Raw genomic sequence first — 17943 nt, 5'->3', positions numbered from 1 at the left:
ACTGAAATAAGCGGATACAACACACCAGGAGTATATATGCTGAGTAAGAAAGCGTTTTTACACCTTCACTTCTGAGAGTAGAACCATATTTTAAGGCACTGTCCCTAAGTAATTTTTTTTATCGGCAAGAAATAATACAACAAACTGATTTTATTTTTTGGTATAGGTATCTGAAAAAACACTTTAACATGGAATTAATTCATTATTAGGCTACCCGACCAAGGCTGCCGTTGTAACACGTAACCAGCACATCCATCGTACTGTCTGTAAACTGGAAAATATTGGTTCATCTTGAAAGAATTAGTGGTTATTTTTTAATTGGCAAGCAGAATAATGTAAAGGGATGCATTGAGAGTCCTAATTCCTGATAACTTTTGCATAGATGATGGTAAATTATTGACATTGATGAAAACAGATACCATACTTGTAACCTTCCTTTCTGATGTCAGTCCAATCCTTCAGTTGGATGCAAGCAGGTGAACTTCAGCATCTGCATGGGGTGCCTTTGAGATTGTGCAGGTGCGAGTGTCTGCATAGCTACATCTCACTGCAGAACCGGGGCCTAAAGTGTCATTTCAGTGGTTTTTCTGACCTTTGGCAGGGAACAGTATTCTGGAGATGCTTATTGTGGCTCTGTGGTTTAGCTAAGGCTGAGCCGAGTTTTGCATTAAAAGTAAGGATTTACCCTCTGTTTATGTATAAGCTTGGAAGGATTAGGTTTTTATTGGCAGATGTTAATAAATACAAACTGAGTAAAAATATTTCATTGATAATTAAAATTCACAGATAGGCAAAGTAAGTAAAGTGCTGCTAGAGAACTTATTGGAGTCTTATTTAAGGATATTTACTTTGTATATTTTGACATGTGGTGATAATTTGTGTTTTACTATTATGAAGATTTAATTTTTTGAGTTTCAGCATCTGCTGTCATTAAATAACTATTGTTTGAGTCCCCCCATAATTTCCAGCAACTATTAACTTTTAAATAATTAAAAATAATGCTTAAAAATATAAATATCCTGTGATGGGTTGGATTACAAAAACCCCCTTGGGGTTGCCGACTGATGTGCCAAGACTACTTCTGCCCCTGCCAGCTTGGGACTCCAGAACCCTCCCTGGTTGTGCCAGATATGCTTGCCGGCCACAAACACAGACCCAGGTCTGAACCATGTACCACAAACTGCAAGCTTAACTGAAAGCAGCTTAAGAAGTGTTCCTGTCTTTAACACTAAGATGTCCAACTCCCAATGGGGTCCAAACCCCAAATAAATCCATTTTACCCTGTATAAAGCTTATACAGGGTAAACTCATAAATTGTTCGCCCTCTATAACACAGAGAGAGATGCATAGCTGTTTGCCACCCCCCCATCCTCCAAGGTATTAATGCATACTCTGGGTTAAATAATAAATGAAAAGTGATTTTATTAAATAAATCCTACTTTCTGTAAGTGGTTCCAAGTAATAGCAGACAGAACAAAGTGAATTACCAAGCAAAATAAAATAAAACACACAAGTCTATGCCTAATACAGTAAGAAAACTGAATGCTGATAAAACCTCACCCTCAGAGGAGGTATTCCAGTAAGCTTCCTTTTACAGACTAGTCTCCTTCTAGTCTGGGTTGAACAATCACTCACCGCCCCCTCCCCCCGTGGTTACTGTCCTTTGTTCCAGTTTCTTTCAGGTATCCTTTTGGGGTGGAGAGGCTTTCTCTTGAGCCAGCTGAAGACCAAATGGAAGGGTCTCCCAGGGGTTTAAACAGACTTTCTCTTGTGGGTGGACACCCCTCCCTGTCCCTGTGTAGAATCCAGCTACAAAATGGAGTTTTGGAGTTACATGGGCAAGTCACATGTCCAGGCATGACTGAGTTCCTTACCTGCCAAGCTACATTCCTAGGAAAGCTCAGATGTGGATTGGCATCTCCAAGTTCATTGTTGGCTTCAGGGCTTTTTGCTTGGGCACTTACTGAGAATAGTCTTTTCTCAGGAAGCTGACCAACTGCTTCACTGAGGCTATTTAAAATTAAACAAGTATACAGCCAATATTCATAACTTCGAGTACAAAAATGACACATGCATACAAATAGGATGAATATATTCAGAAGATCATAACCTTTGCAGAGATATGTTACATAGCATATGTAGCATAAAACATATTCTAGTTATGTCATATATACATTCGTACGCATATTTCCATAAAGCCTTATTGGGTGCAATGTCACATATCCATCAAAATTATATTACAAAATCATGCTGCCAAGTCTACTTATGTATGGAGAATTCAACATATCTTCACCTACTTACATAGTTTTTGAATGCAGAATGGATTTTGCTGAGAATTTACAAGGACATCCATTAACTAGTTTGAGTTAAACTGATTTAAAAAGGGTTCTTTAAGAAATTTAGTATCAGGAGTTCTGGATGATCTCAGTAATGGAACACCAGAGTCTTCAAACTCCCCATATAGTTAAAATTATGGAAGTGTTGTGGATAGTCTATATTTGAGAAGATCAGGCTGAAATTCAGTTAAGTTACTGGTGCATCCAATTGTTATGATCACAGACAGGGGCAGGTCAACAGCTCATGTCACTCTTAACTGGCATCATTGTGACTGCAAAGGTAAGTCAAACAATCATAACCCTTCCTTTACAGCCAATTTCCATTCTACAGTGCTATTTGTTGTGGTGAGTCAGGGGTATGAGGGAGATTCAGATCATGGTATGTCAAGAGGTCTCCTTGATAGGTCAGTTGTTCCAGTTGTTACTGTTTTTTAAAAGATTCCCTGACCCCATGCTACCTTGGAGGTTAGTGCTTTTGTCAAGGTTCCTCCCCCACTCTGAACTCTAGGGTACAGATGTGGGGACCTGCATGAAAAACCTCCTAAGCTTATCTTTACCAGCTTAGGTCAAAACTTCCCCAAGGTACAAAATATTCCACCCTTTGTCCTTGGATTGGCCGCTACCACTACCAAACTAATACTGGTTACTGGGGAAGAGCTGTTTGGATGCATCTTTCCCCCCAAAATACTTCCCAAAACCTTGCACCCCACTTCCTGGACAAGGTTTGGTAAAAAGCCTCACCAATTTGCCTAGGTGACTACAGACCCAAACCCTGGGATCTGAGAACAATGAAAAAGCATTCAGTTTGCTTACAAGAAGACTTTTAATAAAAATAGAAGTAAATAGAAATAAAGAAATCCCCCCTGTAAAATCAGGATGGTAGATATCTTACAGGGTAATTAGATTCAAAAACATAGAGAACCCCTCTAGGCAAAACCTTAAGTTACAAAAAAGATACACAGACGGAAATAGTTATTCTATTCAGCACAATTCTTTTCTCAGCCATTTAAAGAAATCAAAATCTAACACATACCTAGCTAGATTACTTACTAAAAGTTCTAAGACTCCATTCCTGGTCTATCCCCGGCAGAAACCAGCATAAGACAGACACACAGACTCTTTGTTTCTCTCCCTCCTCCCAGCTTTTGAAAGTATCTTGTCTCCTCATTGGTCATTTTGGTCAGGTGCCAGCGAGGTTACCTTTAGCTTCTTAACCCTTTACAGGTGAGAGGAGCTTTCCCCTGGCCAGGAGGGATTTCAAAGGGGTTTACCCTTCCCTTTATATTTATGACAGCTTTAAAGGCTCCCATCCCCACGACACAGCGGCCTTGAATCTGCTGTGTACTAGAGCAGCAATATTACAGGACCTGCAGCAAGCAGCTATAAACCTTGGTTAACTGGCCAGTATGCTTTGGCTGCTCTAGAGGAGTGTGAAGCACCCATAGCATACCAGTGAATCTGACCCTAAACGTCAAAATAAAATTATCTAATTTAGGGTTGATACTATGTATCTTCAAATCATTAGAAGTATTTGCATGGTAGCATTCTTTTTAGGATTCTTGTTTATTGTTAATATATACAAATTTTAATATTTTAAAAAAAACAGAAAATTCCCAGACAAAACTGTTACGATGGAGTTAAAGCTGAGAAAAATATAAATATCTTAAGGGAAAGAAACATAAAAAATTCTACAATTACCCCAAAAATCCAGCATTATAAGCCCAGGAAATTCAGACTTAAGCTTAACTTTAAAAGAAATCCAAACATGTCAATGTATGGAATACCCAGTTAAGGCACACAAAGAACATTAACTCTGCCCTGTAATGACACCATAAGAAGTAAATATGAAAAAAAATCATTAAAAATAGTTTTAATTTGGAACCAGGAGCACTAATATGCATCATTCATAATTGTACAGTTATTGCTTGTTCTGACTACAGGGCAGAATTTAGATTGTCTGCATACTTGGTGTATTCGCACAACTTCATATTTTGGATTTTTATTTTTAAAGTTAACATTGACTCAATTTCCTGGGTTTCAGTGCTTGGTTATTGTGGTAATTAAAACATCCCAGTTGTGTTTTTTCACCCTTAAGTTACTGATATCTATCTGGGAATCTAAAAAAGAGGGAAGAGATATGGATGAATTATACTTTTAATTTACTCTAACTGTAATATAAAACGTTTAGCATGTAAAGTGGAAAATGTACTGTTATGACATTTAACTATATTTTCCTTAATTTTTTTTTTAAGAAAAAATAAAGAATATCTATTGGAAAATTCTCCTCCAACTAAATCTGAGAGACAGATATCAGTAGCTAATAAACCAACCTCTATTTGCTGTATTCAGTATTCAGGTATGTATGACCATTGAAACATGCTATTGTCCCTGACACCCAGGAATTAAAATAAGGGATGTGGTTTATTTAGGCAGCAGCTTTACTCATCTGGGAGCTGTCAAGCAATAATTTGTATAGTGTTTGGGTCATTTTTCCTTCCTTAATTGTCTGCACCTGGCAGAGGGTTGCCATCAGCCCCTCCACACCTGGTCCCAACCTCCTGTGAGGGTTGAGGGGTTGGGAAAGGAGGTTGTCTCTGCACTCTACCAGACATTAGGAGCCCTACTCAAATCCTCAGCTTCTTCAGGGAGATGCCTTCCTCTAAGTTCATTTCCAATTCCAGGTATCAAGGAACTGGACCCTATTAAAATGCATACCTGCACGGGACATCTGTTTGGGGTAAAAAGGGGTGTTTTAAAGTGTTGAGCACCAAGAAATCATCACATAGATTACTAAAAATGTATCGTCTAGAGAAACAAGATATAGTTGGCCAGATCTTGATAACTATCTCTCTTACTGCCAGTTTAGGAATGTGTCTTCCACTATTTTAGACTAAGAGGGTACACCACAGTTAGAGACAAGCAAAATAATCACAATTATTAACTATGGCTACTTTATTAAAGAAAGGAAAATAAACATCAAAAAAAGACTGAATAAAGCAGAACACAAGCTATAAAGAATGATTATTTCAGCGACAATCTCTTCTCTATATCTCTGTGGAGAGCTTTCAACAGGGATTACACCTTGAGTGGGCCCACTCTGGTTTAGACACTCTTCTCGCAAGATAAAACCAAAGTATTTTATTCCCAAAATCAGCAGAGAGTCCTGTATTGGTGTTTCAGAGATAGCTAAAACAATTTATAGATGGACAAAGGAATCTTGTTTAAGGGTTGGTGGATCCTGTCATGGATAATTTAAATAATTTTATAAATCGGTAGACAAATAATCTTAACTAAGTTATGAAACTAAAAAGTATCTAATTCAAGTTAATTCAAATACATAAAAGAAGCCATTCAAGGAGTGATCTTCAGACTGTCAAATGAATTATTATTAAGTATTTATATTCAGATTGAATCCCACCATTTATGTCTTGTTAGCAAGGTTGGTTGGTATTTCTTCTCCAGGAATACATAGTCTAAATAATTTGCTGTTTAACAGGAGAATGCCTTTGGGAAGATTAGATTTGATAGCTGGTGGGGTGGGTGTATCATAGCATGGATTGACCCAAGCTAGGAATGTCTCTTTCCTTTTTTTTTGTTTGTTAATTTATTTTGCCTTCTGGTTTGCAAATGTTTTTAATACTAATTTACAGTGGGATTCCACATTTTAAGCCCCAGACCATCTTTGCTCTTTCAGAAATATGATTTGTGTTAAACAGTTTTCCCATCCTACTACATCCAGGGAAACATTAAAAGGCTTGATCGTGCCAACATTTGTACACATGAATAACTTTACTCATTTGAGAAGTGCCACAGAACTTCTTAGTAAAATTTGCAGGATAAGACTGTAAAGCTATGGTGGGGAGGGCTTGTGCCCATTTGCTTCAGAAGTTATCAGAATATTGACAAAAGAGTCTTGGTGCTCTCGTAAGTATGATTATTTTTTATTCTGGTACCCCTGGAAGGAGGATGTGTCATTTATACAGAGATAGTAATTTTTATAAATCAGGAAGTAGATAAATGTGACTGCTAAATATTTATGTAATATTTGTTTAGGATTTTTTCTTTAAAAAAATGACATTCTGCCTTGTAATGAGTCATATTTTTCCCCCTGCATCTTAACTGATTTCCATAGAAAGTGAGAATGGTAAACAAGTTAGATGAAAGCTGATTATATATTTTTATGTGCTGTAACATATTTTCCCCTCTGCCTGGTATATTTATGACTTTAAAAAAAATGATTAAGACACACACTCCTCACAACCCATAAACCTGTAGGGAATCTTTTTTACAGGGGATGGAGAGTTGTTAGCTTGTGGCCTAGCTGACAAATCTTTACTGGTATTCAATTCCAACCTGACAGGAACACCGGCTGTTTTTTCAGGTAAACTTTTTGTAAATATAGTTTATATGGAGTGATGCATTTTCAGTTTAAATAAACTTGTAAATTAAAAGATTCCACTCTTGTCACTATATGAAGAATAAAAAAAAACCCTACTACTTCTGAGTAAGGATATAGTAAACTTGTTTGTCTGGTTATCATTGTTCCAGGCTTGAGTTGGCTTCTGTTTTTCTAGAGTTCCTCAGATCACTGAGAAGGTAAACAATAGAAATGTACTTGCCAGATGACTGCTTTTAGCCAAAAAGTTAAAATAATGATTTGGATAATGGTGGTCCTGATCTTGCAGACCCCTGCTTATGAGGGGTAGCCCTTTGAAATCAAAGGGACTATTCACGTTAGGAAAGTCCCAGTCCTGCTAAGACTTATGCACATGCTTAATTTTATACACTCTAAATAAGCCTTTTTAGGGGAAAGGCCTAAGGGTTTGCAGGATCAGGCCCTAACATTGAAAACAACAGTAAACTTCATAATTTACATAATGTCATATAGCTGGATCAGTATTTTGTTGTGGAATTGTGTAATGGAAGCTGATTTAGCCATTTTTAAAAATGGGTTTCCTTATCAGATCTAAAATAAATGATTTATGGAAAAATGATTTTGGAAAATTATGTCTCGATAAAGATTCTATAATCTTATATTAATTTAGAGAGGCTTTTAAAGCATTGTGCTAAAATTAGAGTTGGATTAGAAGGTATAACATGGCTCCCTAGATATTAGATATGACTTGTCATGTTTAATTATAGAATAATTTACATCCTGTATGCTTCTCCTCAGTTATTTTGAGGTTTCTTTTAAAGAGATTACAGTATTCTGATTGCTAGCGTGTTTTTTTTTTCAGACTTTTCAGCAATTTTGTTTGTGTTTCAAATTTTGAGTTATGGGGAGGAAATTATAGCTCATAAAATGCATTTATGGTATTCTTTGTTTAATAATAATTTGGAATAAAAATGTCAAATATGTTTTCTTAAGGCAAAAGATTTACAAAATAACTTGGCTTAATTTTTAGTAATATAGTTTTATATATTTACAAAAATAAGAATACATATCTTCATTTGTAAAAACAGATGCAAAATATGTTTTAAAAGTTTATATAAATAAGCTAAACAAAGGCTACACTTTCCTGGTTAGACTTTTACCTATCAAAAAATAGCTTGTGACATGCACATTTTGTAATGATCTCTTATGTTAAAGGCAATTCTGCATATAAAATACAAGTCAGGATTTTTTGTGTGTTTTGCTAGTTTCTCCAAATTCTATTTATTATAGGCAACCGTTGATCCACTGGATCATGGTGTATCCATAAAAGGTCTATTCAGTTGCCTTATGAGTCAGCTTATGGCTGAGCAGCCTTATTCAAGAGCAACACTGTTATAAATTTCACAGATCCATGTGTTGTCTGAGTTGGAGTCCAAGATAATAGTACACTGCGTTCTTCTTTCTCACTTTGCTTCCATCCTCTGGATCAAAGCTGCTTCATGTTGAGCTGCACCCAGTGCCAGATATTCCCTCCAGATTGGATGGAATTCTGCGCACTCCTCCCAGCTTTCTGCATTGATGCTGAACAACTTCACCTCACTTTTGCGCATGTTGCGGTACTGCCATACAGGGTGACCCTGCTTTCTAGAGCTGTCTCGAATCTGTACAAAATATTCTTGGGGATACAGTCTCCTCCCATTCTGCTGACATGACTGAGCCATTGCAACCTCCTCCTCTTGTTAGTACAATAGAATCTCAAAGATATGAACACCAGAGTTCCAGACTTACTGGTCACCGGCTTCAGCCCTGCGGCTCCGTTCCTGGTTTCAGCCTTTTGGGGGGTGCCAGGGCTCAGGGCTTCAGCCCTACAGCCTCATTCCCAGCTTCTGCCCTGCGGGGGGTGCTGGTTTCAGCCCCAGCACTCCCCCTGTAGCTAAAGCCCTGAGTCCCAGCATGCCCGCCTCCCCTGGATGAAACAGGGAGTGGAGCCATGGGGTGCCCCAAGCCCTGGTGACCCCCATGGGGCAGAAGCTGGGAACAGAACGGTGGGGCTGAAGCCCCGAGCCTCAGTACTTCCCCCAGATCTAAAGCCCTGAGCCCTGGTGCTCCCGAGGGTCACAAGCCCTGACCCCCTTCTCCCTCTGCGGCTGCAGCCCCCCCACCCCAGTGGCTGAAGTCCACAACGTCTTGTTCAGAGTTACGGACATTTCAGAGTTGCAGACAACCTCCTTTCCCGAGGTGTCTGTAACTCTGAGATTCTACTGTAGTTTCTAAGTGTGTCAGTCCTGCATGCTCCAGCATCTCTGTCTTTGATATTTTGTCTTCCCACTTTATTTTCAGGATCTTGCACAGGTGTATCTCATATGGAAGCTATTCAGTCTCCTGATGTGCCTAGCATATGTAGTCCACATTTCTGAACCATAAAGCAGAGATGAAAGCACACAAGTCTCATACATTTGCATCTTCACCTTAGTCGATAATTTGCAGTTATTCCATGCATGTTTCTGTAAAAGCCGCAAATTCTTAGCTCCTTTTCCAGTTCTGTTAGTCAGTTCACTCTGAAGGTCAAGATTGCTGCTGATCATAAAACCCAAGTAGCAAAAGCTGTCGACAGTGCCAAGAGAGAGACCCTCCAGAGTGATGTCAATCATTGGTTCTTCCACCCCTTGGTACATGATCACAGTTTTCTTGAAACTAATTGTCAACCCATGACACAGAAAATCTACCCAAGAGATTTAGCAGGGAAGATTCACTCTGGGCAATGAAAGCTGTATCATCTGCAAACAGGAACTCTCTCGGCTCTTTCACCTTGGTTTTCACTCTAAACCTTGTGATGTTGAACAAGCCTTCATCTAGTCTGATTTGAAGATAAATGCCATCATTGCTGTCCTTAAATGCATGAAAAAGCAGGAATGAAAAGTATGTTAAACAGCATAGGGTCTTAGACACACCCATTTCACCCCTTTGTTGATGCCAAAGGCATTTGATTCCATATTTTCATATATTACAGTTGCCCTCATACCTGGATGTAATGAATGAATGATCAGCAATTTTGGGGGAACAACCCAGTTTCTTCAGAATGATAAAAAGGGCCTGTCTGTTGACTATATCTTTTCACCTGTATTACTGTGGGTGAAAATATTCTAGAAGGCCATATGTAAAATCAGTGGAGAGGGCATTTTCCTAGTGTTAGTGACTGGTTGGGCAGACCTTGTAATGTTTGTGGGGGAATTGTTTTGTTTTTCTACATCTTAGTCTATGTAGTTTGGAGTACTTTTAATCATACATTAGTACTAGTATGTCTTGTTTTAAAAAAGGTATAGAGAGAAGAGATTTGTTAACTTCTAAAGAGGACCTCTGTTCTTACCTCTCCATAATCTATAAAGGGAATTATAACAACAATTTCCTCCATCTTCCATTACTCTCTTAGCTGAAAACACACTCCTCCGTTAGATAAGCAATGCTTTATTTCTCTTGATTTTGCAATTCTGATAGTCAGTTCAGTCTGAAGGCCAAGATTCCTGCTGATCATAGAACCCAAGTAGCAAAAGCTGTTGACAATGCCAAGAGATTTAACCTCCAGAGTGATGTCAGGCAGTGGTGAATCAGTGTTAGAAAGTCGTTAAGTTTCACTTACATATTTCTGTTCTTGTGATTTTTTTTAAGTTAAAGGGTTTTCCCTTTCCAATAAAGGATTAGATAATATGCAGTTATACTAAACTATGGAATAAGATTTTTTTTACTAGTATGTTCCCCTCTTTCTTAAAAACAAACATTGTATATAAAGCAAAAGACCAAATAGATTTGTTCTTTAAACTAAGCTAGTGTACACTGAATAATCCCTCTTCATGCTAATTTAAAAGCCTTCTCAAGGGCATATGTTTGTTTATAGTGGAATGGTGGTAGCATTATAATTACAGTTGTGCCAGAGTTTTCATTAAAAAATAAGTTTTGATGGGGTGGGGGTGTTGTTTTTAACAGAAGGTATTTGTATCAGATATGTTTCTTGTCCTCACTTTTAAGATGATTGTCTATTACCTTATTGTATTGTTACAGCTGTCTGTGCCCCATCAATGTTCTCAGCCTTCCCCACCTGCCAGTTTACTTCGTCCACAAATATTTTTCTCTCTTTATCCCTTTCCAGCCATTATATATGACACTCTGAAAAGATTCGTGGATCTTATCTTCAAATCCTTTCTTAAAATGCATTCAGAACATTGCTATTTGATAATGGCTAGGTAGATGGCAAGCTAAACTGTGGGCACAGTCTACACAAAAATGTTCTTGTTATTGTTTATCCTGTGGCGTATGCCTATCTGGTTGTGTTATTTACCTCAGTTTTTTATCATTAATCTAGACTGTGAATGCCTTTTGTGCTGGGATGATCTCTTAAATACATGTTTATAAAGCCTCTAGTAAAATAGGGCCTGATCCCTGCTTAGAGCATCTATGCGCTACCGAAATATAAATAATAATAGTATGAGATCAACCATTTCAATTGTATAGCACCAGATCTGTATGTTTTTTCCCCCCTTCACATAGCTTGGTCTGCACATCTCAGAGTATCAGGGAATCCTGTATTGATTTCCTACTTACTTTCTAACAACTGTGCTGCTATTTGGAGCACCAGATTATTATGTTTACAACTTCATTTTTTAGTCAAAGGCACTAATTAATTCTCATTGAGAATGTAAAATCATGGCAAGTTTGAACTTCAATTTTTTTTAAAAGAGAAAAAAAAAAAAACCAAAATGCAGCAGCAGCTGTTAAGTTATTTGAGTGCCAAGAAAGCATCTGGACATTTTTCTGACTGGTGGAAAATATCTTTTTGTACATCATCATGGAGGAGCATTACAGCCCCAATATACCAAAATCCATTTAACTGGAACTCGTGGTTTAAATTAAACTTGTTTTTATCGCCTGTGGTTGTACTGTATTCCTATTCAGAGTTGGCTCTGGGTGCTGCAGCTCTTAGAGTGAAGCGAAGAGTATGCTGGCCAGCTTTAAAAGGGTTACAGGTAGCATGGCTCTTTTGAAGCCAATCACTCTACAAAGCCAGCCAACATCGTATTCAATGTGCCTCAGGATTGGGGAGCCCTGAGTGAAAACTCTTTTGAAGCCAGTTGGCCTCTTCTTTACTGTGCCTGGGGTTCGGGGACCTAGACTGCAGAAAATGTAAGTGTCCTGGATAGCTCCTGCAGTTTGCCAAACCTCAGATTTTCCTAAGGTTTCTCATGTGCCCTGCCATTTTTGGAAAATGGGAGTTGTGTTATACTGTGTTTTTCACTTTTTACACAGATAACTCAAGTACCTCAATAGAACCTTACAAAATTTAAAAAAAATAAACAACCCCCTACCCCCCCTTTGTTCTGAGAATTAAGGACTGGCTTTGAAATTTTACCTGAAGGGGTATGATCATTTTGGGTGTGAAAGCTACTGCACTGTGATACAGACATAAAATGGAGGTGCCTTCTCTACTTGAATTATTGTGTTGATTATTATACAAATAATAAAGTATAACAAAACTCAAGATATATTAGGCAGTTGACAGGCAAAAATGTTATGAGTCCCTGACTTGAAGAGTTTATAATCTAAATACTATAATTTATAAACCAGTTTATGTTGATACACTATATCATTGAAAACCTTAACTACAGTTTTCTCTTCTTACATGCTGCAACAGTACAATATCACAGGGTAATTAAAGTAATATATAGATCTGTTCCAGGCAGAACTGCAGTTGACTGAAATATAAAAATGTGCACAAGGGGGCAGCATAGGAACTTTAAATGTCAAGTGAAATTCAACATATTTCTTATAGGGAAATAAGATTAACAAAACGTGATGATTGGCTTTTATGTAACATTTTTCGTTGAATTGTATGCAATTATTAGCAGGACAAATATATTCTAAATTAGAAATTATCAATTAACTAATTGATTTCTATATAGTGTGTCTGAATTTTGAACTGCTGTCTTCGTAGTAGCTAACTCTTATTTTAACAGCCTTAAATCAAACTGAAAAAGGCTGCTTCTTCCATAAACTGTTTACTGATGAGGGGTTATAGCTATTGTAAACTACGATCTGCAATCAATAACTATCTCTTTTTATGAAATATTTTCTTAATCGTAATCATCTGCTGTAGGACTGTGTACAGTGGAAGCCACTTATTTCCTTGTGGTTATAATAACAAATTGCTAGCAATAAAAATATTAAATTGTAGCATTGTAAGGCCTACATCTTCTCAGAGTTGGAATCTGGAAACCATTTAACAGTATTTAAATGGATATTTTGCCTTCAAGTCAAATTCCATTAAAATATGATTCATATAACTAACTATTCATGGTTCTTTTCTTTGATGTAGTATTGCCTATTTACTTGAGTTTTATCTTCAAGGACATTTCTTTACTAAATTCTCCTTTCTAGTGAATTCACAAAATTAGATTTAGGGCTACCGTAATCTGAAAGGTGAATTAAGAGGGAGGTTCTTTTGTAATTATTGATCTTGGTGTGGTGGTGGGTTGTGTTCTGTAGAATCAAACCTTGTCTAACAAAGTATCTGATATTATTTCAAATGGTTGAGGCAAATGCAAGGGTGCCTAAACCATTTTAGAACCACCTTCAAATGCCACACTCCTGCAGGTCACAGATATCATGCCTTCTTGACCTACTCCTTTCAACTGTCCTCCTAACAGCCCTGTTGACTTCAGCTGGAATTTTTGACCCTCAGCACCTCTGATAATCAGATTCCAAACACCTTACATTAAGCATCCAAACAACGAGGTTCACAATATTTTGAAAATGGAGGTCCTTTCCCTCTAAGGTAGCTTTCCATTATTTGGATAACTTCTTAAAAGAGAGCCTGATTCAGAGCCCGAAGACCATAAATAACAATGGAAGTATAACCCTCCTAAAGTTAGAGTTCTTTTTAGGCTGAGATCTTTCATCAGCAAACTCTTACAGGTCCTAGTGGAACTGAAAAGGTCCAGTTCAGAGAATCGACCATACTACTTATATTCTTGTTTCAGTACTGTAAGTTTGGTGGTGTTCAACCTTTTGCTGAGGATGGGGGTGAGTCCTAAGGGTAAGTGGTCATAGAGGCTGATTAATCAGAGAATAGCATTCTCTGACTTTGGAAGCCTGACATTAAAAAGGTAAATTGAATTTCTATTTTCCGGGGAAGTTTTCTGCTACAATTTGACTAATATTAGTCTGAGCCGCTGCTAAATTACCTATCTGAACAGGTTGATTTTAAGCAAACAAACTGTACAATCTCTATTTTAGTAACATATTATGCAAGATTAATTATATATATTGGCAATAGTATATTTACAGGCAATTCAGTGTTTCTCATTTACATTTTTCTTTTTAGACACACAGTGAAAACCCAGTGTCTGAATCAAATCTATTTTTATTTTTTTTAAAATCAACCCTCGCACAATATGGCAATGTGTTGACTTAGCCATATCACAACAATTACTTCAAATGACCTGGCTTCACATCCATATTTATGTGGCCAGAGAAGATTTTCTACAAAAGTACCTTATATCAAGAACTAAAATTGTAAACCTGATTTTCAGTGAGACAAATAAAACTGCTGTTGATCTTATGGAACAAATGGAATCAAACTTCAGAAAGTATTTTATGTTTCAAGACAAATTACCTTTGAGCTTTTTGAAAATCCTAATGGTATTTTATTTTAAATGCGAAAGAAGTCTTTAGGTCTTTAAAAGATAAATCATCAAACTGGTACAATAACCAAGTCTTGCCGTGGGCTAAAACTCCGCTCTGCTTAGTTTATCATTATCTCACCAGTAAAGATCTCCAAATGCCCCATTGTTGCTAACTTATATAGAGGCTTGAAAGGATTTCATTTTTATTTTTTCATTAGTTTTGATGAACAGTGATTTTTACATAGAAGTATTTCTTTAGTGTTAATTGACAGATTGATATTGTAGGAATTTAAAAGTATTCAGATACTATTTCAAATTTTGAGTAAATAAAAATGACCATGCAAAAATCAACCGTGTAATAAAATCAGGAATAAAACATGTATTATTTTCTCAGTAATTCCCTGATAGCATTGGCAGCAAAATGTGCGCCAGTTGTATACAATGTAACAATTTGATACTTTTTTAACATTGTGAATTTGGATTATTAATGAAAGACATTTTTCATCTGTTTTTGGGTGGAGAGAAAAATCAACAAGGATTGATGTTTACTGATTTAAATCAAACTCTTTGAAGCTGTCATAAATATAAAGGGAAGGGTACCCACTCTTCCGTATACAGTGCTATAAAATCCCTCTTGGCCAGAGGCAAAACTCTTTCACCTGTAAAGGGTTAAGAAGCTAAGATAACCTTTCTGGCACCTGACCAAAATGACCAATGAGGAGACAAGATACTTTCAAAGCTGGAGGGGGGCGGGGATCAAAGGGTCTGTCTGTGTGATGCTTTTGCCAGGAACAGATCAGGAATGCAGCTCAGAATTCCTGTAAAAAGTTAGTAAGTAATCTAGCTAGAAAGGCATTAGATTTCCTTTTGTTAAATGGCTGGTAAAATAGGCTGTGCTGAATGGAATTTATATTCCTGTGTGTCTTTTTGTAACTTAAGGGTTTGCCTAGAGGGATTCTCTATGTTTTGAATCTGAATACCCTGTAAGGTATTTACCATCCTGATTTTACAGAGATGATTCTTTTACTTTTTCTTTAATTAAAATTCTTCTTTTAGGAACCTGATTGTTTTTTCATTGTTCTTAAGATCCAAGGGTTTGGGTCTGTGCTCACCTCTACAAATTGGTGAGGATTTTTTACCAAGCCTTCCCCAGGAAAGGGGGTGCAGGGCTTGGGGACGGGAAGATGTCTTCAAGTGGGCTCTTTCCCTGTTCTTTGTTTAACACGCTTGGTGGTGGCAGCAAAGGGTTCAAGGACAAGGCAAAGTTTGTACCTTGAGGAAGTTTTTAACCTAAGCTGGTAAGAATACGCTTAGGGGGTCTTTCATGCAGGTCCCCACATCTGTACCCTAGAGTTCAGAGTGGGGAGAGAACCTTGACAGAAGCCTATACATAAAAGCTATTTTAAAAATGCTGAATAATTATATCCAATCAATATGTTATCTCTGGGTGAATATGAGAAATAGATTTTCTGATATTACCATTATTATTTTTGTTAGGTCATGATGGTGCAATTAACTCTGTTGGCTGGAGTCATGACAAGAGGTGGTTAGTTTCTGCATCAGAAGACAGAACATTAAGGATCTGGTCAGTCTGCAATTCAGAACCTGCCCTATTTCTGGTAATGAGTAACTCATGTCAGTTAGACACATAGTAGGCCCTGTTCTGCATATTATCAGTACCCAAAACTCTCTTTTGTTGGGAGCCCAGGTTAGGACACACAGTGCTTGACTTAGTATTGCCAACTTCAAGAGATGAAAAATCATGAGTCAGACCACCAGAAATCATCAGATTGGCCCAAAAAATGATGAGTTGTTTTTTAAAAAGGTTCTATTGTGTTTTTTAGGTCAATCTCTGGATTTTTGAACTCCCCCTGCCCATCCCGAGGCTGTGTGCATGTGACAATTAGTGTTGCCCACTTTCTCACATGTACTGGATAAGGTGATTTTGGCTCCTGTTTGCAGGAGCTCTCATCCCCACATCTGCCACTCTCCTGCCCAGCAATTAATCCAATCCCCCATCAGTTCTGTCCCCACCCAACCCCCCTCAATTCAGCCCCCTCTCACTTCAGTTCCCTAGGCCCCATCGTCACCACCCTATCAGTTTAGGCCTTCTGCCCTATCAACCCCCGCCAGCCTCAGAGCACTATCCCAGCACTCACTCCATGGACCCAGAACCCACCATCAGTACAGACTCCCTACCACTTCAGCCCCCCTGTAGCTCCCAGGCCATAGTTCAACCCTTCCGGCCTCACTTCTGCTCCTCTTAGGGTTCTTCACCCTCCTCAGGCCTGGGGTGGCTGTAGTGGGGTCACCTCTCCCATTTCCCAGACTGGCAGGGGAGCAGCTGCCCGGGGCAGACTGTCACTGATTTCTAAGTAAAATTAAGCCTCACTCATGATCTTGGTGATAGAACTCTACAATGTCAGGATTTTTTTTCAGCCATGGCTGATCATGAGTGAGGCTTAATTTTACTTAGAAAGCATGTCTCTCGTGATAAATTTGCAAGAGTTGGTATTTTGTCTGACTTTGAGTTGCTGAGTACTTACAGCTCTGACACCAGTGAGAACTATGGGTACACAGCACCTTTGCAAGTCAGGCCTTATGTGTCTCAAGTTATATAACCAAAAATTGAGGCACCCAAACTTCTGAAAGTTTTGGCTTTACTCACTGTACTCTATAATTCTTCATACTTTTATTGGCGCTAGTCTGTAATACCATGTTTAATTTCAGTCTGTCCCTGAATTCCAATTGAAAAAAATGGAAGTTTAATATGTTAAACCAGATTACATTAGATTTAACTGACTACAGATGTTATTAATGTTGGTGCCAACTAATGGAAACAAAAAAAAAGTAGATCTTGGGATGAGTAAGTATTGAGAATGAAAAGGGCATATCTTTACTCAGTTAACCTGTTCTGTCTTAGTGCTATAAATTCCTGGAAAAAATTATATAGTATATATTATATAGATTCTATTCTTAATTATTCACTTTGTATTTCAGGGCAAGGAGATGTTCCATAAATCTATACGCTTTGCACAGTTTTATTACATAGATACATTTATATTGCTGTGTTGTGGAGCTGAATTTCATCTGTTAAGTTACTATCTTGACACGAGCAAGGATGACCTAAAACGGTTGGTAAAACATTTCCATTAATGGAACAGTATTCTATCAGTAGGTGCTTTGTGGATTATTTTAACAAAAGTAATCTTACATATATCTTTGTCTGGGTATCACAGAATGAAAATGAATCATGTCCCAAAAGTTTTTTGATCAAGAATATATTTTCAGAGGCAAAGGTTACTACTACTATTGTCGTTAACCTCCTAAAACTGCTCTTTACATTTTGTTGCCTCTGCTGAAATATGTATTCATGCCTTAATTACTTCTCATTACAGTTATTGAAACTAACTTTTTTATGGTCTTCCTCAATATTTTCTGAACTTCAGAGGTAGCCAGATTTCATTTGCCAGAGCAGGAAAGCAACTGTATCACTTCCATCACTTTCACTGGCTTTCTGTTACCACATACAATTCAAATATTGTTTTCTTAGTCTTGA

At 37.6% G+C, this 17943-nt stretch overlaps 1 protein-coding gene across 1 annotated transcript in view; it reads left to right on the top strand.

Moving 5' to 3' along the window:
• Nucleotides 1–17943, top strand: part of WDR27 (WD repeat domain 27) — a 161132-nt gene that overhangs the window by 49082 nt on the left and 94107 nt on the right. The window contains exons 15-18 of the mRNA XM_077812169.1: nt 4589–4692; nt 6628–6717; nt 15882–16003; nt 17385–17518. Coding sequence (XP_077668295.1) covers nt 4589–4692; nt 6628–6717; nt 15882–16003; nt 17385–17518 — 450 coding nt within the window. The remainder of the gene's footprint in view (nt 1–4588; nt 4693–6627; nt 6718–15881; nt 16004–17384; nt 17519–17943) is intronic.

The sequence above is a fragment of the Eretmochelys imbricata genome, chromosome 3, assembly GCF_965152235.1.
Source record: "Eretmochelys imbricata isolate rEreImb1 chromosome 3, rEreImb1.hap1, whole genome shotgun sequence".
NCBI lineage: Eukaryota > Metazoa > Chordata > Testudines > Cheloniidae > Eretmochelys > Eretmochelys imbricata.
The sequence above is the reverse complement of the archived record's forward strand: the minus strand, read 5'-3'. Positions and strand labels throughout refer to the sequence as shown.